This window comes from Amblyomma americanum, chromosome 10, assembly GCF_052857255.1.
Source record: "Amblyomma americanum isolate KBUSLIRL-KWMA chromosome 10, ASM5285725v1, whole genome shotgun sequence".
Classification (NCBI taxonomy): domain Eukaryota; kingdom Metazoa; phylum Arthropoda; class Arachnida; order Ixodida; family Ixodidae; genus Amblyomma; species Amblyomma americanum.
In genome coordinates this window covers 56,859,020-56,882,399 of record NC_135506.1, presented here as the reverse complement: position 1 = coordinate 56,882,399, position 23,380 = coordinate 56,859,020, and the positions used below count along the sequence as shown (strand labels likewise).

The following is a 23,380-nucleotide window of genomic DNA, read 5'->3' as shown; positions in this document are numbered from 1 at the left end:
GTCATTAAGTAACACCTTCACAGGAGAGCATGCGGAGCGCATGCAGAACATGCCCTACTTCCTTTCGTTATCTATATTTTTGTCTGTGCCGTGATCGTGCTAGAAGTGGGAGCTCCTTTGTAACTGAGGTAAATTTATTTCGTCCAGTTTGGACTAGAAAGGAGAGGCTTGGGTGCTGAGTTTCATGTTTATCTGTAAAAGAAGATCAGTGCTGCCCCTGGAGACGCCAGTTATGACAGCGGAGGCATATGGTGTTGTGCAGTGGTGTTGAGTGCAGCGAAAAGTGTTTTGTCGGACGCACTGTGCGAGGCGATTCAGAAAGACAAGGGGAGCTGCAGGGACTCAAATGTTCGGAGAACATTCTTCTGTAGGGTGAGCGAGTGTGACATTCCTTGTGTGCTACGAGGTACATTCCTTGTGTGTGCTACGAGGTACATTCCTTGTGTGTGCTACGAGGTACATTCCTTGTGTGTGCTACGAGGTTCCACGTTCGACGGCGCGGCGTAGACGGAGACCCAGATGACAGGCATCATCATTACCCAGCCATGCTCGTTGAGAGTGACAACCAGAACGAAGGGGTTTAAGCCCAACTGGACCCAACCGGACCCGCCGCCGCCGCCGCGGGGAAACAGGCTTTATCCTCCCCAATTGGCGTGGCGGTTCCAGGTGCGGCCCTCCCGAGCACATTCCAGGACAAGGGAACTGTCAGCGATCCAGAGCGCGCCTTACCTTGAGGAGCGAGTGTCAGTTGATGGATGAAGAATGGAGGCCGGTGACCCGCGGGAACTGTCAGCGGGCCAGAGCGCGCCGTACCACAGCCGACGCCATGCGCTACCGCGAAGACAACCTTCTTTCCCTCGGACTAAACACGTGAGGGGGGCGAGACAATAAGTGCGGTGGTATGTTTGTGCGCCCAAGTGAAAGCCCTAGCCCCCCCCTCCTTCCCCTCCGGCGTGGGCGTCCTCACCCTAGGGAGTGTGGAGAAGAGGATATAAAAATCGAGAAGCAGTACGGAAGAAGCACGCTCAGGACGACATCGTTCGCCAAGAGGGCCTTCAGCGCCGAAGCCCGACGGCGTGCAGCTTCTGCCAGCAACCGCTCGAGCCCAACTCCGGAGCCACTCCATCGCCCCCATGAAGTCGTCGGCACGTAAGCTCGGACGCCCCAGCCTCTGATGTGTAATCTTAATCATGTGTAATTATTGAATATACCTGTTTGTTTAAACTGAGCCATACGGTGTCTCTTTGCCTCTCCGTCCCGTGTGGACCTGCGCATTATGGGGGTCATCACAATAACAAGAATCACGTTTGGGCGGTCAAATTCTTCTAGCGTGTTACTAAGCAAGAATTAACGGTTGTTTGATACTGATTCAAGAAAATTCCGCTTGTTCTCTTTTACATAACGGAAGGAAACGTTTTTAATTATGTCTGCCAATGCGAGGCAATAGCTGGGACGTCGAAGCGTGGTCGATATTATTTTTTTCTCGACTGAACGTACTACATCCATTTACAAAGGCTAATAGTCCGAGCCGGAGAATGCTCCTGGTCTTCGAAACGTGCCTTGCACAGCGCACGTATCGAGTGGTCGAAGAGAATCGAGAAGGGAACAGGGGGCGCGCAGGAGAGTGTCGTCACATTCAGAATCAAGTGGTTTTGGTCCGGACTTCAAACCTGAAAAGCTGCACAGTGCACGTTAAAGATCCTCAGTTGGTGGAAATTATTCCGGAGCCCTCCACTACGGCACCTCTTTCTTCCTTTCTTCTCTCAGTCTCTCCTTTATCCCTTCTCTTACGGCGTGGTTGAGGTGTCCGCCGAGATATGTGAGACCCATTTCCTTTCCCCAAATACCAATTTTCATTTACTTTAGAACACACCCTGTGGGGCCTCGCGACACTTGGTGGCTCTCCATGACGATTGTGGCAGATTTTCCACAAGTAAATATTATGGTGGTGTCACAATTTCCTAAAAGTTACCGGCGCTTTGCACGACCGTTCTTCGGCCACTGCTGAGAGTTTGAGCGGCCTGCTGTCACCATTTAGAAACAAGATCTGTGTCCTGTAGAAATGTTAAAAGAAGGCGTGCAGCCTCCCTTCTGACAGCAGGAACGGACTATGGCCTACTGTGACTGAATGTGTGCGTAGATGGTGTCTTCCGGAGTGGACTACGTTATACTGTGAGTGAATGTGTGTATGGATTGTGGCACTACAATGGCCTATGTTCTACTGTGACTGAATATGTGCATAGAGGGTGACTTCTGGAGTGGACTGTGATGTGGACTGTGTGGATTGATTGTATGCCTAGATGGTGACTGCGGGAGAGAATGTGTGCTATTATAAGAGACTGTGCGCATAGCGGGGTAGATGCGACAGGCTTTAGGACATTGTTAATACAGAAGGGACGCTACGTTGGAGCAGTTGCCGGCAGATAAAGCAAGGCTAACCCCACCTGTAGCATTCAACACCTCAACTCAACTTTTAGAGCGACCGTAAACTCGAAAACATGCATGCCTCACTGACCGCATAACTCGACATGCATGCCTTTCAGATGACTACCACGATTAGAAGGATTTCCGAACTGTGCACTGCCGACGAAGAATGCGACAATTCTGGTGGCGAGAAGCTCGCTAGGAGAGGTAAGTGACGTATTTAGCCCCAAATCAAGGTGCACGAGAGAAGTTGATTGCTGTAGAAGGTTTAGGGTAATTTCTGTGTTGAAGGATACGGCGACAGAGCACATGCTAAAGCTGCGTGCTCTTACTCTACATAGATGCCTGCAACTCTTCCGTCAAGTGCGTCATTATGCGAGTAATGAAGGCATACCGGCTGCAGGTTTTCTGCCTATTTACTCTGCAATTACAGCAAATTAAAAGTGACATGAAACATTAACATCTATTAAAGCGGATCATGAGACCAGAAAAGAGAATAGTTGACAGTTCGGAGAGAGGTTTTTTCATACACCGTGTATTTTAAAATAGTTCTTTGGAGGAATAAATATGGTAACTTCGTCATAGAAACAACTGGATCATCAGGCATTAAATAACAGGTGAATAAATTATAAGAAATTACGTTAATTTTGGACAGTTAACTTTTAAATACGACAGTTCCAAGTACGACCGGTTTCAATTAAATTGTAGGTGACTGTTGCTAGTAGCCATGTCGAGTTTGGGAATTTCAAACGCGCTATTACATTCGCGCTGTGGCTCCGCAAATTTTGGCCATATCGCACTGCTTTCAAAGTCTGCGTCATTCGCGCGCCTCCAGCCAGCGTCAAGTCACCAGCACACGCCACTGGGTGGCGCACGTGCCACGTGGCCTTGTCTTCTCGCCTGAGCTGGGAAGCTCGACACTAATATCTGCCCAAGCCCACACGGGAGTAAGAATGCCACGTCACACGTTCGTCGCGGTTGCGGCGTTCGGTAGGGGGATGCAATGCGCGTGCCGAAGAAGCGTGCTGTCCCTGTGGAGTGCGTGTCGGCCAAAATTTGTTAAGCCAAAGCGCCAAAGGTATTTAGAAGAAAGCCTTTAATGGCTCATACCCCCACCCGGACGACCGTCTGGCGTTACATCCAGCGCCTGGGGTGATTCATCGACGAGCTCAGCTGCCAAAATATAAAAGCGAAAGCCTTTAATGGCTCCTGCTCGCGTCCGTCCGTTACGCTCTTCAACTCGATAAGAAAAGAAATCTTTGTGCACAATGAGATTCTAACCACCATCCTTTCGTTCCGCAGCCGAACTTGCTAACGACTACCTTAATTCCTGCAAACGCGCATGTAGTTCTCCTCGTCTAGGACGCTGGAAAGTGTTTGCGGAAAGGCGTCGAGTCAGACGAATGCCTTCCAAGCGTCCTCCAGTGTCTGCAGTATTTATGATTCACAAAGAATTGTGTACTTAATTAACATCTTCACCGCGCACCCCAGCATCAACGCCGCCGTGAAGGATTTCGCCTCACTGCAGTTTAGGTGAACAAAGTGCCCCCTTAATTTTTTCAAGTTTTCGATATAAATAGTGATGTGGCTATTACTAACAACCAGCTGCAACCACTAATTGTAACATTGCGCCTATCTGTAACGGTGAAAACCTAGCTATAGTACGATGCAACTTCTAAAATAGCAGTTGGCAACAATAGAGCATGAACCGCAGCGCGCTGTATTATTCCGATGACCAGTGACAACAGTGGACAAGATGAGCTTGTAATTGCTTGTCTCTTGTTGTTATGGTTATAATCTTGTTTAGGTAAGAAGTCTTTTTTCAATTAATTAATTTCTTCAAGCGAACTATTCTGGGGAGTGGTCATGAATATGGGCGGAACTTCAGTGCAGACTTCGGTTGAGTACGATCATATCAAAATTTAGTTAGCCTGATTACATTTTGATACAATTCACCGGTTTGCTGGTGTCCGGAAACGCTGGAATTACTACACCACAGAAGCAATCTTTGCACCTCAACAAGGTTCTATTTAAACATTACTGCCTCATACCGAGAAAGACTTGGTATATTGATGTAAAATAAGAATAAAATAACAAAACGAGGCTGGTATATATTCGTCTATTCTTACCGCCTTTTCCAAAAGTACCAAGCCTACCCTGAATTTTGCATATGCTATCAGCCGATGTTTTACCATCCAGAAGCGGAACGTGAGTGGCGCAGGTTGGCGCCATGCCGGTTCTCTTTTCTGCCGACGAGGAGTAACGATCACATTTCCATCACGATGCCGCTTTCGTCACGGTCCTGACAGCCGAGGGTCGTATTTGGTTGTTTTTTTCTTTCGTTTTAGTTATTCATATGATATTGGCTGTTCCTCTCAGTGGCCTAGGCCGTTGGGCATTAAGTCACTCTAATGGTTGAATCATGCCTACGGTGAAACTTTCTTGCATAAACGTCCCTGTGCCCATAGGCATCTAGCGGACCACTGTCGAAGCCGACAAATGTCGGAGAGCGATGAATCATCGGCGCTAGTTGGTGGCTTTGTGAAGAACTTCCCGAGGATGGTACTTGTTGCACATTTGAACTGAATGCGGCGGCTATGGCATTCCTAGCGGCGGCGGCGCGTCCAAATCGGCCATGAAGTAATTTGTTGTTTGCTTCCCCAACTTTCCAGTTTTTTCGCAAATGGTGTCAAGACCGCGCGAAAAGAAAAGTAAATGAAAGGTTACGAAACACGTCACCTGGTTTCTTTTGGAGATAGACTGTGCATCGTGACGCAGTAGAGTATATGCATGCGCAGAATCATTATAGCCAGAAGATGTAAGGCTGAGGCTGCTTCCGGGACTGAACGAGGCGCACATCTTTCTCACTGCAAGGCACTGTCATACTTGAGTTCTTTTTTTCTCTGAAAATGTGCAGGGGAACTCATCCTGGAAAAGTGCACCTTTGTTCGGACGATGACAGATGAGCTGTGCAAACCGTGTTTGGAGGGCGTTGATCTGCACGTGCAGCCCGGAACAATGGTGGCTGTGGTGGGATTCGTAGGCAGTGGCAAATCCACACTGCTATCTGCCATACTGGGTGATCTGCATCACGTTGACGGCACGCTCCGCATCGGGGTGAGTTCATTAATTTTTTACTCTCCTCGTGATTGTACCATTTTGCTCTCTGCTTCATGATCGAAAACTGCACTGCTCACTTTTCTATGCTATGTAAACCTTTAGTCAAGCATTTTGCAAGGCTCTATATTTTCCGTATTTAAAACAAGGTTGTGCCCGTTCTCGCGCCCGCTTGCAGGGCTCCCTAGCCTACGTTCCACAAGTGGCGAGTGTGTTCAAGATGTCTCTTCGGGATAACGTGCTGTTTGGAAAGCCCTACGACCCAGTGCTCTACCGACGCGTGCTGGATGCATGCGATCTGGTCAAGGACATCGCCTCTTTTCCTGCTGGAGACCTAACTGAAATCGGAGACAAGGTATAGATAAGAATGCGCAAAATACATTCTTTCCTCATTCTACTGTCTTGGCCACGTAGGCATAGCTCGCCATGTCACGGGCAATCTGTTCAATTGACTGCAGCATCCCAGCTATGTCTTGCGCAGGATAACGAAGCTGCAAATTTAAAGACATATTTCGCGGCGAGCAGCATGGCGCGGAAGGTATTCCAAGCATAAGGAAGTGGAGAGGACTTCTGTGATCAGGAACGAAAAGGCGGTGTAAAGACACATGAAGACTCTTGCGAAGAGAACGGGAAGACCATGCACTTTTGATTACTGGCCAAGGCCCTTTGACGCCAAGTTGTTTAGAGGCAGAAAGTTTTTGCGTGATGCTTGAATATCTTTCGTTTGTCTCTACCAGCTTTCGTGTTGAACTACATCTACTAGAACAAGGTTTTCTACCATAGTACTCTACACAGGACAAGTGGTATTCTAATAGAACACCTTTATGTTGTTTTCTGGCCTGCTTGCAGGCCTACAACCTCAGCGGTGGCCAGAAGCAGCGCGTGTCCCTTGCAAGGGCGGCGTACCAGCAGTGTAGCATCTACCTCCTGGACGACCCACTCAGCGCACTTGACCCACACGTCTCCTCGAGAGTCTTCAAGAGACTTCTTGGCAAGAACGGATTTCTGGGCACGAAGGTGCTCGTTGTAAATACACAAACCATGCCGACAGCAATAGTTATATGAAGGGCCTTCTCTTGGTAAACTGACTCGAGCTCAGTGCGGTAGTGTGTTTCGTTGAGAATCTCAAGCGACGAGAATCTCGAGGAGAATTTAGCGCAGGTGGGCCGCAACCGTGAAGAGCAAAGTGAACCGCATTTAGCGTGAACTCTTCAACAAAGTGTTTCTAGGCTTGTGCTGCACCATCCGCGGGCGTGTCGCACATCTGGCGGAATGCTGCAGTGTATGGGCTATGTTACGCGCTATGGTAGCTCTGTCCTCTCAAGGCATCAGCTGTCAGCGTTGCGCAATCTGCACGACTTGGTGTTCAAGTTTTCGACTATGTGTACATCGCAGTGAAAACGCGGGGTTTAAAGACGTTGCTCTCGGGAGGGCGCCGTCTGGGGTAATCTGGTTGACTTGACTCTGGTAGTGGGTTTATTTTAGGGGTTCGGGTCAGCGCGGTGCAATTTCTGAGGCATTGCCCAAAGGAGATGACAAGTCTCACTATTTTCCAATGAATGATTTTCACTGGAAAGAAGTTAAAGCTGAATTTATTTTTGAGTCACGCATCATTTATTGTGTGTTAGATACATTTTCATACCTCTGGAATGGCCAGAGTGTGCAGTCTGTCTCCTTACCCGCGTAATTTCCCGATGCACGACCCTTTAGTATTCGTCTGCATCACTTTTTGATTCACCCTGCTGTAGCTAATATGATAGCAGTGTTATCATTGCAAGTTAAACCTGGGTAACAAAGAAAGTGGCTGCAGTTGACCCGTTTTCAAAGGAAAAAGAATGGCGAGGAAATTATACATGTCCACCAAAATCGTACCATTGACAAGGGAACATTTTTTCTCAGTATCGAAAAAGTTCACAGATTCCGCGAAACAATTTAAGAACGATGTCATAAATCGACAATTGCCGTCTAAAAAGGGTAGTAGCGAACCTTGGGACAATTTTAACTTCGTGTAATGTTTGAAAAGGGCAGTTATTTAGTATGTTTGGAGAGACTTCTGGTGGTAGCTCACTCTAAGGATTGCGACGTGTTCACAATTTAATTTTCAATGTACTTTGAAGGGCGAATCGGCCGGGGTGGCAGCCTAGCACTGACCGAGCCACAGCGGCTAGGATCGGTGAAACATAAGTGTTTCAATGAGAGAGAGGAGGGATACAAAAGGCGGCAAATATGAATGTCACTACAAACCTTAACCGTCTTCTCATTATATAGGTGCTTGTTTGTTTCAACGAAATTCAGTGGTTAGTCAGCCTAGTGTACGTGTGCTCTTCCCTGTGTGGCATCTGTTTATTGGCTGCAGTTCTCTTGGTTCTAATCTTGGCTTCAAAAGAAAATAGAAGTTGCCACGTATTTTATAAACACTAAAATTGTATTCTTCATCTCATGTTATTGCATATAGCCGGAAAAGAAAAGGCCTTTTATGCCTTTTTTTTTTGGTCAGCTCATAAACATGACAGTAAATTATGGCCTTTCAGACTAGGGTCATGGTCACAAGCCAGGGCCATCTGCTGAGGCACGCCGACCAGCTGTACCTAATGCGGGGAAGGAGTGGTGTCTCTTACGCGCATATCTGGCAGCTTCTCAAGGACCCCCATGCACCGGCTACGTTGCAGGTTGCCGCCGTCACTGGACACGTTCGAGAAGTGGAGAAAAGGTTTGAGTCGAAAACTGTTATTGCCACGAGGCGAGTCACCAGCTGCTAAATTCCTGGTTGCTATATATTGCACGATTATTACGGATGTTGCCCTTAGTTGAAGCTACCAAACGGGCTAAAACTATTGAAGAAAAACAACACTGCGTGCCTCTTTGGTTGAAGCGCCACCTGAGCCCATCAGTCAGCGCCGTGGAGCCCTTGTAACTTTGTATTCTTGTTTATGTTATAAGCACACTTGAGCCTGCAATTTGACACGGCGAATTGCAATGTCAGTAGGTGTCTAATTTTGTAGCCTGCGTATGGTGCTTCTTAGCCTATATGTAGCACGTGCCGGTTTGTTTAGAAAAAGGCTCAAATCACATAACTAGGATCACGGATTCAGTGAGAGGTCATGAGTGAAAGATTGGCGCAATATAAACATCTAGATCTGTCCGCTGCATCTAAGTTAGTTTATTCCCCAGTTGAGTAATACATTATAAGAAAATCCAAGTCCCGTTGTCGCGTTTAGTTAAAGTTTACTGCCATGGCACCGAATAGATTAGCTAAGCATGCCCTTTCGTTTTGCGCAAACGTGGTATATTTAAAACTTGCAAACCACGAAGCATGATAAAAACGCCTCAGGTTTCTCAACGCATACACCCATAAAGTTAGGAAACGACAGTTTATCTAGACTTCGACTTCGCCTTTTCGTGAACCCGTTGTCATATATAGGCAGCGATCGAAAAAAAATAAATTTTGTTGCGCGATTCAGAGCGCAGGAATTTAGACAGAGAGAAGCGTTGCTAACTAAAAACTCATATTCGCATTATAAGATACAGCGCAGCTTGCTTGGACAAGTAGGACTAGGGAGAAAGTCAGGCAGCCCCAGTGGAAGTAAATCATGTGTGGCATACGGCCGCATAAAACATGTAAACTAGAGATTAACCTGAGAAACGAGACAAAAGCAAACAAAGAGGTTACATGCAGGCTCAATGTACAGGCACGAAAAGTCACATCGCCCGAAAACGTGGCAGAAAAATGGAGGACTCTTAAGCTTCGCCATTAAGAGTGGAACGCGACAGTGTTATTGGGTGCCGGTCGCCGCGCCTTCTCATTCACCTCACATGCTCTTGAGCCGCTCAGTGATCTACCTCTCATGAAGCAATATAACACACTAAAAGAGAAAGAAGGGCCGTAATAGAGGTCTGCGTCTCCGTTGGCGTCGCATTCGTTGACCACTACAGCACATAGACGCCGTACATCACAGGCGCTCAGCTGGTACGCGTTCCATGACATCGCAATGGTTGACACTCGCACAAAACATGACGCACACAGGTACGGTCGCCGCTGCCTGCCCGTCTGAAGTCCGAAGAGGTAGCGAAGGGTTGCACCTACGCTGCCGCCTGCAGGGGCGAAACCGACGCTTTATCACCGGGCTCCACGCTCGGACCAGTTCACGTCTTCAAAGGTTTCGTCTGCCGGCCCTCCAAATTCAAATCCACAACCCTTGTGCGATGTCAGTGCACGTTAAAGAACCCCAGGTCACCGAAATTATCGAAGCCCCCACTACGGAATCCCTCATAGCCTGAGTCGCTTTGGAAGGTAGAACTCCATAAGCCCAAACACAAACCGAACATGGTCATAACACCATCTGTCGTACCTCAGCGGATGCTATTGGCATTTACTTTCATCTCTACAACATAGATAGCGCTGCTTTGCCACAACTCATGGCAGTCATTTTAAATATTTTATAGAGAACGCGATTGTTATCGGGTCGCGCTTCAAAATTCGCATACTCATAATTACTCTTATACACATCTGTACACAAAGACACTTCACGAAGTCAAAGGCTACAATGCACTCACTAGGTCCTCTTTTATTCCGTTCGAAGCGAGGAGCCTTCGTAGCGTGAAACAAAGTTTTCGACGACCGAAATCAACGACCGTTTGTTTCGTGAACAATGCGCTTTGATGCGGGGAGTATATGGTGCCCTGCAAGAGCCGCCTAGCTGGTTCCCCTATCTGGATGCATGTTTGTGCCTCCCAGACTTTTGATGTTTTAGAAGAAGGGGTCATGCAGGGGTAAGGTGGCCTGGTGTTTTGTGGCGTAGGAGTGCTTAGACTTTTCTTTTCGGCACTATTTTCATGCAATAAAGAAAAAAAAGAGCCTTCGCAGCGTGTTCTGCACGGGCTCGCCTCGCAATCTGAAAGACTTGGGTTCGATTACGCGTATCTCAACAAGATTTTTTTTCAGATTCTGTGTTACCGCGACACCAAGAGGAACGCCGACACCGGCTTTTCTGCGACACGTAGCCCTTAATGCTATCGCGTTGAAAGGAAACTACTGATTGTGTTTACGGTTTCGGGCAATCTATACAGGTCATTCCATGTGTTCAGCGGCGCTAATCACAAAAACGCCCACTCAGAGTGCCACAACTTCAAACTGGTGAAGTCCTGAGAAGAATCCCACATAAGATCATTTTAGACCACGGCTCGCATGCGCCCGTTCTTGAACTGCGCGTCGTCATCAGTGCATAGCTCCGTGGCCGTGGACGTCGAAATTACTCCGGAGCCCTCCACTACGGCACCTCTTCCTTCCTTTCTTCTTTCATTCCCTCCTTTATCCCTTCCCTTACGGTGCGGTTCAGGTGTCCAACGATATATGAGACAGATACTGCGCCATTTCCTTTCCCCCCCCCCCAAAAAAAAACAATTATTATTATTATTAAGAATAGGAAGTCGTGCGCATGTCATATTGCCCATGCTTTTATCCGTGGCTTTTATGCATGCAGTTAGTATGCCTGATATGTGAAGCGATCAGCTAGCCTAAAGAAACTTGTGCTGCACTTGGGCGTAGGTTTACCACCTTGTGGTCGTGTTGCTTCTCTTGCGTTCAGTTTATTAAGGCGAAAGCCTTTAATGGCTCATAATCGAAGGCACGAACCTGTCCTTGTAATGTCATGCTCTTCAGTAACTGGATAAGAAAAAAATCTTTTCGAACACGATAGGATTCCAACCACTCTGCTTCCGTTCCGCAGCCGAGCGTGCTAACGACTACGCTATTTCCTGCCAACGCAAATGTAGTTCTCGTTGTCTAGGACGCTGGAGAGTGTTTGCGGAAAGGCGTCGGATCAGACGGATGCCTCCCAAACGCCATCCAGTGTCCCCAGCATTTAAGATTCACAAACAATTGTGTACATAATCAACATCTTAACCGCACATCAGTGACTCATGCAACAACACCGAGCTGAGGGCTTTCGACTCACCGCACTTTAGGTAAACAAAGTGCCCCCCTGAATTTTCGCGGTCGCTTCTATGTTTATGATTCAGATAGCACTTGTTTAGGAATTTTTTCTTGGGCTCATTTTTCGTTTCAGTACTGACGTAGTCACCAGCAGTAGCGACAGTCCCAAGGAGAACTTGCTTCATGAAGAGAGCAGCGTATCGGTAAAGGTAAGAGCACAAAAAACTTCCAATGGCTCTATAGTTGAGTGACTTTCGACGTCTCCTTTCGCATAGAACAAGGATCATAGAGCGCTGCGAGTGGTTCTTTCCGTCGTCGTCACCACTACGTTCCTGCCGTGAAGCACTGAAAGGACAAGCGCATTGACCGTTTGTATGTAGCGTACAATGGCTCTCACTGTTAAAGGCAACAAAGCAGGGGCTTCAATAATCGTGCGTTCCACAGCTCTATCAGCGAGGGTTCAATCTTTAGCGTTGCGATAAAATGTACTCTAGATAAGCAGGTTATTTTTTACCCCCGTATCGGTCCAGACGAAGCAACTTGCCCAACTCAGCCATCTTCTAGACGTTACTGGAAGGTGCGTGTCCTGACACGAAGATCAAATGCTTACCTTCAGGAATTTATAACCAGAGCAAGATAAAGTACCCCTACGCCAGTCATCACTTTCTTCTTAAACTGAGAGACCCTTCACGCGCTCTCAGTTCTCTGGCCGTCATTCAGATTGCTTGACATTCACAACGAGCGTTTTTCGCAGAAGGTTCGTCGCAGGCCCTACAATGAATGGCCTTTTTGGTCACCCGCAGAGCACCCTAAGCGTTTTCTGGGGCGCGCTGAAGCTGGGCGGCACGTGCTTTCCATTCGCGGTGCTGCTGTTGGCCGCGAGTGCGGCCGTCTCCTCTTGGCAGTTCGTCTGGGTGAAACAGTGGACGGACTCGAGCGACCCCTTGGATGTAACCTGGACTTGGGGGATCGCTGCTATGGCGGTCGGAACCGGCGAGTAAATGTTTTGTTACGGACGATGAGGCACTTTGAATAACGTAGTGTCGTTTCAAAACCAATATTAGACGTTTTTAGCATACCGTAGACGTACTACCGGAGACGTGTACCGGTTTACCGGACCCCTCTTGCGCATGCGCAGTGGCATTGTTGGGGTGAGGGGGAGCCACTGCGCATGCGTGAGAGGGGTCCGGTATACGTCTCCGGTAGTACGTCTACGGTATGCTAAAAACGTCTATTACTGGCTTGTTCGTTATTTTGAAAGGCTGTCTTACGTGTTCCGTTAAAAACACGATCGAATGTTTGAATGTGTTTGATATTTTCATTAGAGTGACTATCTTTAAAAATACATTTATTGGTACGACAGCGTCATGTAAGTACTAAAAACCACACTTGTGAAGGGGCAGACGCGAGGTGATCTTTACAGTGAATAAACTTCTTTCAGGTTCTTTCAGGACCTTGTGCTCTAGAAGCTGCCCTGTCTTGGTGTGCCTCTGACAGCATTTCCAGTGACCCTTCAACTGTTTTTCAACACATGATCTCGGAATGTACAGTGCGTGCCAGTGATCCTGCTTCTTGTCTAAGGCAGCTTTGAGACACCTCTACATGCGTATTTCGCAGCAACAAGCTCTGGAGAAATTTTAACCAGTCTTAATTTGTTGGAAAAGTCTGATAATTTCGCCTCTCCTTATCACGTGCTATCTGCAGCCCACAACTAACATGGACAGTGGTTCTCCTCATCCTTAGTGTGCTGCTATTTACAGGACCCGTCATAAAAAAGACGTTTCCACGCACATGAGATAAATGTGCAAAATGAACACGAGACATGAAAGAAGTGTGCTGCACGAAATACTGTTTTCTTTCAGCTTTGATTATTGCAGAAGTTTTCAGAATTTCGATCTCTCTTGGTCGGTTCATTAAAACTATAGCTAACACTGGGTAGCGAAAATTCAACTGAGGTGGCGCAGAATAAATTTATATCTCACACGAATACCTCTCCGGTCATAAACATCGCGCGTACTGCGACTTCATGTCTACTGATATAACTGGAAGGCTTCCTAAGGGTCTGTTCCTCTGCCCATCTAGTTTTTACTTTGCTGAGAATGTTGATAAACTGGCGTGTACTAAGTCTCTTTTCGGGCACGAATGCGCAATTTATGAAGCAGTACGAATGAACAGTTATTTCTCGGTTCTGCACAAGTGGCTGTTTGTGCTATTGGTGATTGACAGAAGTGAGGGAAAATGAACAGGAACTTTGAGAGAACTGTCCCTATGTCTCTCTTTGGAGAGGTGCTCAGGTACCTGTCCTTGATAGTACTATTAACGGTTTCGGACTTAAATTGTTTTTATGTTTAAGTATTTAGGTCCAATTCAAATAAAAGTCACATTGGTCTGTTCTAGCCTTTCAAAAGCTGCGAAAGTGACAAATGTTTAAAATCAAAATTTCAATTCCGTTTCTTGTTCTTCAACAGAAAAGTTTTACTTCTGACATGATCGCATTGTTTTAGAGTGCCCCTGACCCTTGTTGGGTCCTGACGACATGGCCGGTGTAAGCGTGAACTATCCAAAAAAGTCAGGCTAGTTTTGATCACATTAATCATTATATGCTTCTTATTTTAACACAGCCTAGCATAAACTCTAAATAAAGCGAGGTTTCCCACAGAAGGCACATCCTCTTGAGATGGATATTTCTAAAACTATAACTGGCACAAGACAGTTATACTAACCACAAGTGCCACGTGACATATATCATAAGATTATTTCATTCCGTTGTAAGGCTAACACTTATTTAAGTCACTTCTTTTCTGAAATACTAGATGACAAGAATAATCTACAAGGCTCAACAGTTTATTGGCAGATTTCCATTTTGCTGCGTTCTTTTATTTCTTTAGTTCATTTCTTTTATCATGCATGTTGCCTCACTAAAAAGTCAATACTCACCAAATGCTAGCTAAAATGATTGCTATTGAAAACTTGCTTACTGTAAATTGTGTTAATGTATTATACTTTTCCCCTTATCGCCAGATATTAGCTATTGCTCGCCGCCTTTCTTACAACCGTGTAATTTTTCTACTGTTTTTTTGTCTTCTCATATCGCAACACCTGACTGATCACGTGCAGTGTTCTTCCGTGCCGCGGGGAACTGTCTGTTCAGTTGGTCGCTGGACCGGCTGTCACGGCTGCTTCATCATCGCATGCTAGAGCACGTCCTGCTTAGCCCGGTGTTTTTCTTCGACGTGACGCCTCGGGGCGCCATCCTAAACCGCTTCACCACGGACCTGAACGACATCGACACGCGGTTTGCTGTCCTGGGCCGGCAAGCTATCCAGACTCTGCTGCTGGTGCTTGCCAGGGTGGGGGTGCTCGGAACCGAGTCTACTGTACTGGTGGTCGTCAGCGTGATCGTGATCATCGCCTTCACCATCGGCATGGTAAGGCTGCTCGCTGTGTTGAATTACGGGCGCAGCGACTGCAATGCGATGCCCAAAACGGTCTCCAATTCTTTCCTGAAGTGCTTCGCATGAACCGCGCTAATAAGTATACAAGAAAAACAAAGTTCACGTGATGCGAAAGATATATAGAAATGTGTACGCTCTTGATGTGTTTATGGTACAGCTTCAATGTTTGTTCCGCATGGTTGACGCCATACGGACTCCGTATAGACTTGCTGTGAGAATTGTCGCTTTCCATGTAGATTCCACATGTTTCATACGGTTTGCGCGTCAGCCATACGGAAAACACGCATATTTATAGAATGTCTCAGAACGGTTCTTACGAGACACAGGAGGGCTGCAATGGACTCCCGCCGCTGAATAACACCGTATAGGCTGGATTGCAGAGATGTCCATTTCTTCAGTCAGTATTTGCCTTTCTTTGTTGCTTGCCGCAATAGCTTCGCTTCTGTAAATTGTGGTCTTTTGGAAGTTAAAAGGTTAGCCTATGATAAGTCGAGATTTCTTTGAAACGATGAAAAGTAAAAAAAGAAGAACTTGTACCTTTGATACCAAACTTCACTGAATACTAAACAAACAGCACCCAGAAAGGACGTGCACTTTAGCACTGGAATATCTTTTTACCTCGGTATGTCTCACGAGTAAAAACAATGGCTGTGGTTTAGCTCTGGTTAACCCTAGTTGAATTGCCAAAGCTTCGTTTCCTCGGCGCGTCGTCTACGCAGCGTCTCATTCCGACGCTCTCCAGAACTCAAACCGGTCTCTTCCGCATTTGAAGAGTCACTCCGGGACGTGGCACGACTTCTAGCCTCATCTTCGTTACGACGCTTCTCGAGTCATGCGGCGCGTTCTTCTGGCGTCTCTTGAGCGCGTTGTCTTTTCCTCGCTTCGTTCTGTCGTTGTTGCGTCAGTATCTCCCTCTCCATAACGAGTACAATACACTGAGGCGAAGCGCATATATATATATATATATATATATATATATATATATATATATATATATATATATATATATATATATATATATATATATATATATATATATATATATATATACCCCGCGAGGCGACAACTCCTCACCCTCTACCCCAGCGGAGCAAATCTGGTGGAGCGAGCGGCGTCGACGGCGGCGCCATCTGTTGAAGTGCGGCTGCGGCGTTGCTAGGCAACGGCGGCTCAAGGTCGTTCGTCGGCCACGGCATAAGGCACACGGCATACGGCATACGGCGCGGCGAACCGAAATGGCTCGCTGGCTGGCATAGTAAAAACTTTCGCTTTAAAAACCGCTTCCCCCTGTATTTCTACGCGACCGACCATCAATATCATCTGTCGTCGCGACTGAGAAGACTAAGAGAGGGGGTAAGCTTCCTCATGGGGCAAGCGGAAGGAGCGATGGGAGCGCCATTTCGAAGGATATATACGCAATTCGGCGTAGCCGGTGATAGTCTCTTCGGTTTCTTGTGCTGTTGTGGCCGCATGCTCTTGCCATATTGTCGCCTCCCGCGGCAGGTGTACGGAAGGTGCGGGGCGTCCCGCCGCCAGACTTCTGCTTCTGAATCTTCCCTTAATATGCAGGAGTTAATCAAATTGAGGTGCTCGCAGCGAGGTTCTCATGCTCTCGCATTATCAGAGCTGATGGTAATTAGGTGTCCTCCAAGTTTTTTTTTTTCGTTATCCTTCTTGTCGGCCGGTTGTAATGAAGGCCAAAGCAAGATTTTAGAAAGCGCATTTGTGTTTCCTTTTCCAGGCTCCTTCGCGTTCAGTTGGAAACTAGATGGGATATTCTTAATTTTTTACTATCGATTCAAAGTATCCCCGAAATAAAATACCTACTTACTCCTTATAAGTATATTTGGATTCATTAATACTAAGTATAAGGTTTAAGTGTTTGCCTTCAGTCCGTGTTTTTTTTCATTCTTTTATTGAAGCTGCCCAATACTTTCTCCGTCTATTCTAAATAAATAATAACGTGCTGTGATTTTCGAGTGATATTTTCCGGGATTGAATGGTTTGGTTTTGCTTATAGGGTTAACTAACGTCCCAAAGCGACTCAGGTTATGTGGGACGCCGTAGCGGAAGGCTCCGGAAATTTCGACCACCTGGGGTTCTTTAACGTGCGCTGACATCACACAGTAGACGGGCCTCTAGAAGATCCCCTCCATCGAAATTCGACCGCCGCGGCCGGGATCGAACTCGCGTATTTCGGGCCAGCAGCAGAACGCCACAACCACTGTTGCACCACGGCGGCTCCGGGGTGGAATGTAATGTCAGATATTTTTGTAAGCAATATGGGCCGAGTGCAAAGCATACATAACGTCATCAAGACACTTGAAATGGAGACTAAAAGCGGCCGCTACCATGTGATGAAACACCACGAGCTTTTCGTGCAGTTCAGAATAGCTCAGTTCGCAGGTTGTCGAAGTTTAGAACTTCTCGAGGCCGTCCGGTCTTAGTATACCTGAAAGCATACCGGCCAACTCTTCCGATTTTTCAGTAAAATGTGCGAATTTTGACCCGTATTACGATTTTACGAATCTTGCCTGAAATATTACGGAATCTAAAATTTATTTGCGATAAACGTTTAAAATTCTGTAAAAAAAGCACTGTTGCCTGTGGTAACCTTCCGCCGCCACGAAAGAGGGATATGTGTACCATGCGTGAAATGAGCAGCACCTTGAATACTGTAGAGTAAAACTTCGTCAATTCGAATTAAATAACCATTTATTTCTACTTCTCAGCCTCGGTTAATTCGGATAATCCGCGCTGCCATCACAGTCCTGCCGAACGTCCCTGTAAGACCGTGGCGACAGGGGCTCGTTTATTCGGACGCCCAGGGGCTGGCATCGGTCAATTCTGATGGGCTCCCAAAAAGTGGTGCCGTGTCGCGCTATGATGACGTGCACGACTAACCGATACATTCGTCCCCAGGCCTGAACTGCATGTTACATCTATTATCGGCACCCCTCTGACATGCACGCAACGGCAGGTGTTTTCAGGACCGGCAGGCCCCCGCCGGTAAGCCGATAGTCTGGCCGCGTAGTTTCGTTTTTGGAGCTTCGCCGCCAGCCCGAAACGTCGGCGGCTATCGGCTCCGCTTATCAGTGAGCCGAGCTATGCGCCGTTTAGAACGACGATTGGATTGTCGCGGACATTTTTGTATGCTTGTTTGTTTGTCGAAAGCTTCTTAATGGCCGCTTCGGCAACACTGTGAAACAACTGCGAGCGGCCCTCAATTCAGTCCGTGGGATACTTGCGTTCTTCCAGCGTGCTGAAATTCCGCGCTCGTGACGTGCTGCTCGCAGTTTGTGCGTTTCCTCACGTGCGGCGCCACGTGTGAAGAAGCTTCAGCGCTATTGCGTCGTAGACTGGCGACGAAACGCGACGTTTAAGAAAAAATTGTGTGCTGGCTTGGCTACACCTCCCCCCCTCCCCCCCTGGCCCCCGGTCACCAGGGTTTTACTAATTTGAAAGCCCTGAGGTTGGCAGGTATGCTGAAAGTGTAGGTAGGGCAGAGATGTAGTGGGCCCGGAGGCTCGCCGTGCCGGGCCGGTTCTTATATAGAAGGTCCGTAGTAGGCACCATCAAATCAGGATGTTCAGTGTGCAAGCTGCACCGGCTCGCGCCCTGTGAGCGAGAACCCTGGTCGGGCAAGGGAGCCCAGAAGGAATAGGAGGGGAGTAACGTGGGCGCTAGGTCCCACTTCCCGCAGCAGTCCCCTGCTCTGATGTTCAGTGCGGATGGTGAAGGTGGGAGGTATAATGATCCTACAAGCGGCACTAGACACAATAGACAACCAGCTTCACTCTATGAACATGGGCTCATATCCTGAAAAGACAAACCTTCTGGTCGTCGATTCATCGCCCGGCGGTGGGGACCTCAGTATTCACTTCTGCGGGCAAAGCTTCAGCCAACCGCCGCCAGGTCATCTCCGTTTACTTGGCGTTCCCATCGACCACCTAGGTACGGCTAAAACTTGGTCCCACCTGTTGAAACCTCAGTGAAAACCTACGCTTACTTTCATTTCGCCGCTGAAAACTGCCAGACACTCGGAACACTTTTCAGCAGACAGAACCGTGTCGTACAGTTTAGAACTGAGATGACACCACAAACCCGTTCAAGCGGAAGCAGGTGGGGCGTACCTTAACGCCCATTGTTATGGTACGTGAAGGAAAATTTGCCATTTAAAAGCATTAGATGATGCCTCCTGAATGGTTTACGGCAATTTTTCATCTCATGAATTTTGAAATCATTTCATAGCGGGCAGTTTTAGATAACAAATAGAAAGGTCCTGAGTACGGCAGAAGAATGCATAATAAAATGCCACGCTGCAATTTGGTTATGCGGACAGCACATGTAATATGCGAACGTTCTTTCCGCAGCGCTATGGTTTAGAACCATTGGGAGACGCCTTTGTCGGGCAGAGAACGTAATCAGGCTACAGCCAGGTTTAATGCATGTAAATCTGGAGTGAAGCTGTACCCGAATTCGTTACCACTACACATTGTTCGTCTGCGAGAAGGAAGCGGTACTTTGTTTGAGCTTTTCTTGTTATGTAACCAAAAAGCTAATCGCAAGACAAACTTGCAAGCGCCTCGAAGAGCGCAACTGTTTTTCTGCTACTGTTTTCACCGCTCATCGTAGTAAGACACCGCGTGGGCCATGGGTTGTTGTTGCCAACAGCTCTTTTCGTTAAAGGTACTATGCAATGATTAAAAAGTCGCTTCTAAATGTTTTCAATGCTTAGAAATGATGCTAAGAAGCATTCACACCAAGTATGAGTCATCAGAACTGAGCCGGCAATTCATTATAAATTTTTAAAAACCGTGTTTTTAAAATTCACAGACCGATTGGTGTGCTCGTAGTGGCCGATTTTGAAACTAAAGCCGTGAAAAAAGACGTCACTGTACCCATGACGTCGCCAGGCCACCACACGCTCTCATTCGCTGAGCCACGGCAGCCACGACGTCACGGGCACACTTCCGGTAGCCGTGAAAATCGTCTGCTCGTGCAGCCGCGCGACTCGCTCGGGCAAGCGCGAGCCAGGGCATTGCCTTCGCGCATATGGTTTCAATTTTCCTCTGCCGCCTCCTTCTGTCGGGAGTTCCGGAGCCACTCGCAGTGGCTCGCCGAGGCGCTACTGTCGTCGCTGGCGTTCAGCCGTTACGGCGTGAACGCATAGGGCTCGATGCCCATCGTGGCCGTAAGAGCGAGCAGTCGCACCTCGAGGTACGGGTTCATTACTGCCGGCTACAACAGACGACAAGCAAGGAAACCCGACGCGCGCCGCAATCACGCCGCCGACGCTGCTGCTGGGGTGCTAGGAGCGACAACCGGAAGTTGCAAAACGAACGTCAGCGGATGACGTATTGATGGGCGGGACCCAGTCCCAGAGCTGTTTTTTTTATTTTTGTTGGTGCACCGCGTGTACGAGTTGAGGGAGGAGGGGATGAGGGTAATTTTTAATCGTCTATATTTTCGGTGTTATTGATGCTAGCTTAAAAATTCTTGCGTTGGGGTGACGAGTGATGAAATGCGTATCTCTCGTCTGCTTTACGTGATCTAAATTAATTTATTGCATAGTCCCTTTAAGTTGTGCCCTTCTATTGAAGTGATACCGATGCCACTGAGGATCACGACGAGATTATGATGATGATGCATCCGATTTCGCAGGGCATCCTGACACGCGCCGCCAATGCGGCGCGCTTCCTACGGACCACGCTGTTCTCGAAGCTGCTGCAGCACGCCACGGAAAGCATCGAGTCGCTGAGCCTGGTGCGCACGTTTGGCGCCAATGAGCGCTGCTACGCGCGCTTCTGCCGCCTGGCCAACCAGAACGCCCGGGCCACGTCCGCGTGGCTGGCGTGCAACCGCACCTTGCGCATGTTCACCACCACTTGCGGCCTGCTCATCGTGCTGACCACCCTCGGCTCGGTCGTCGGAGACACCTCGGCACCCCCCGACGGCAGCGCCATCGGCTTGGCACTTAGCTCCTCGCTGTCGGTGAGTCGAAGACAGAGCTTCGAGTGTTTACCATAACAATGAACAAAGCGGTGAGGGAAACGGCTCTAAATAGACGACAGCGCTTAAAAAAGGCACTAACAGTGCTCCTTCCTACCGTTGTTCCTTATTTCTAGCGCATTTCTGTACTTTTGCGATATTGCCCTGACTCGTCGAAAAAGTTTTCTTCTGAACGTGCTGTACGCGGTCAGCGCATGTTAACCAACCAAAATTGATCTGGAGTCCTTCTCTACGGCGTATCTCGCAGCCTATACGCAGCTTTCTGACATCAAACTGTTCACACCATGTCATACCTCGACGTATCTCGATTGTATAAAGAGTTCAACACGAACCCGCCGCAATGTGTGTGTGGCTGTGGCGTTCGGCAGCTGGGTACAAGGACGAGCGATCCAATGCCTGCCGTGATGTTCGCATTTCTATGGAGGAGAAATCCACCAACCCCGGAGAGTCGTGCGATGTTAGTGGAAGTTAGAGAGTCCCGGGGGGTCGATTATCTTTTGGAAGTTTTTAAACGTTACATCGCACACAATGTAGCGTACGAAGAGAGTTCGACTTCTGGGTCGGCACTCTGCAGGAAGTCATTTCTTGCCCTCTCAAAACATGTAGTGAACGGTTAGATAAGAAAACGTGAAAGGGCACTTTCACCTTCGATAAGCAACTCAGCAAGACTCAGAATTAGCACGGTATTTTGTGTAAACATTTGCGTGCAGTGTAAGCTGCAAACTCTAAGTGGAACAGAGAAGTGTAATTTGGATAGAAGAGCAGAGTACCTCGGGTTTAGCATTCTAGGCTGCCATGCGTAAATGCCCGCAATGCGTATGCATGTTTGCGCAGTTATTCGCTCAGCAATGCTATAGATATTTCGCTGCTTTCTAATTACAGAAATGCAGAAAATTTTATAGATATATATAAGCACCCTGTTCCTTTCATGCGCCTTTGCTAGTACTCGACACATGTGTGACCCATGTCGTGTTCTTCGTCAGAGTCCGTATCAGCTCATTGAACTGGATTATAAGCACATATAATTGTGTAATAATGTGCTTGTAACACACGCTGAAGACTGAAGGATTATCAGTAGTCTCAGTTTCTGCTACCAAAGGCGAGGCGAATTCCTGTGATATGGTAAAACTGCATTTCATAGCATACCTCTCAAGGAAAGGTCAGGATCAGCCGCAAACAATCTCTCCACCCCGCTGAAATGAGCCGAAAATTCAGCAAGTTCATTACGACTTAGCATTAAGCTTTAGGATATTCTGTGCCAGGTTTGGGAGGACCAGCTGGTCCGTCGTCTGGTTCGACGCTAGAAAAGCCGGCCATGCGGGGAGAGAACTGTAGATAGTCAGATGACTGGATGGCAGTGGGGCAAGGGAAAGGAATTATGGCAGAGAAGAAAATAACTCGGAACAAATGAGGCATGTAGGGCAGTGACATAGGCGGTAATGGAAAGAACAACTGGCAGTAAGGAATGTATTGGAGTAGATGCGGCGAAGAACACATGCATGGAAATGGATTGATAGCTGTCTGGGAACGTACAGGATACGAACATTTTCTGTAGTGTTGTCATAGCATTTATGAGGATTTGCTTTTGATTTATCATATATGCCAGAATATTTCGGCTCACCTTTACCAGTGTTATTTTATCTCAAGTAACCGTATTCAGTCACATTATTCGGACAGTAATATCATCTTACTTAGGCAATTCTGTTTTTTTTTTACTTCGGCCATGCAAGGGCGTGCAACGAAGAGATGATTAAGCAAATTATACCTTTAAGATTTGAGGATTGCACACATAAAGGAAGCTTTCACTTTTAATTTTCAAAATTGTCTTCAAAGGACGCCAGAGATAATGCACATATTAAGATAACGGGTTTTATTAAAAGATAAAAGAGCGTGATCGCCAAGTGCAGGAGCACTTTTTTACTCTACGAGTAACTACAATTTTTAAGTTAACAATTTCACTGGCTGCTTTCCGTAATTTTCTTATGGAAACCAAGCGTCCAAAGGAGATGAGCAGATATAATATGACTGGGGGCGGCCATGTTTGGGTGATGGGTCAACAAACTGCAAAGCACAACAGAGATCTCGCGGTAAAAGAAACGGCGCAGTTATGTCGCAAGCAGCGGACTGAAAATAGCACGCAGTTGTTTAATGTAATGCTTGAAGTCACGCTTCAACATGCTTGACCAGCAATACGAGTTCGTAAAATTGCGAAGTTTTCAGCTCAAGAAAACAACTTTCGCTGCTGAATAAGGGCAATATTTATTGCAGGTGCCTTTGTCTGATTTATCTGGATAAGCAAAATGCACAGGTGCTGATTTTATATGCAGAGCTAGAAGCTGCGAGGGTTTGTTCGCGTCTTTTATGAAATAAGCGGTTCTACTTTTGGAACATGCCACCCTTTCTGGTGTGTGATTAAGGCGATAAGAAAAAAACGATTCCT

At 47.3% G+C, this 23,380-nt stretch overlaps 1 protein-coding gene across 1 annotated transcript in view; it reads left to right on the top strand.

The window, feature by feature from the left end:
- Window positions 1-23,380, top strand: part of LOC144107840 (ATP-binding cassette sub-family C member 2-like) — a 91,462-nt gene that overhangs the window by 51,160 nt on the left and 16,922 nt on the right. Inside the window, exons 13-21 of the mRNA XM_077641053.1 lie at window positions 2,544-2,631; window positions 5,342-5,541; window positions 5,720-5,896; window positions 6,391-6,558; window positions 8,073-8,251; window positions 11,607-11,682; window positions 12,277-12,466; window positions 14,591-14,901; window positions 20,593-20,922. Of these exons, the coding sequence (XP_077497179.1) occupies window positions 2,544-2,631; window positions 5,342-5,541; window positions 5,720-5,896; window positions 6,391-6,558; window positions 8,073-8,251; window positions 11,607-11,682; window positions 12,277-12,466; window positions 14,591-14,901; window positions 20,593-20,922 (1,719 nt within the window). The remainder of the gene's footprint in view (window positions 1-2,543; window positions 2,632-5,341; window positions 5,542-5,719; window positions 5,897-6,390; window positions 6,559-8,072; window positions 8,252-11,606; window positions 11,683-12,276; window positions 12,467-14,590; window positions 14,902-20,592; window positions 20,923-23,380) is intronic.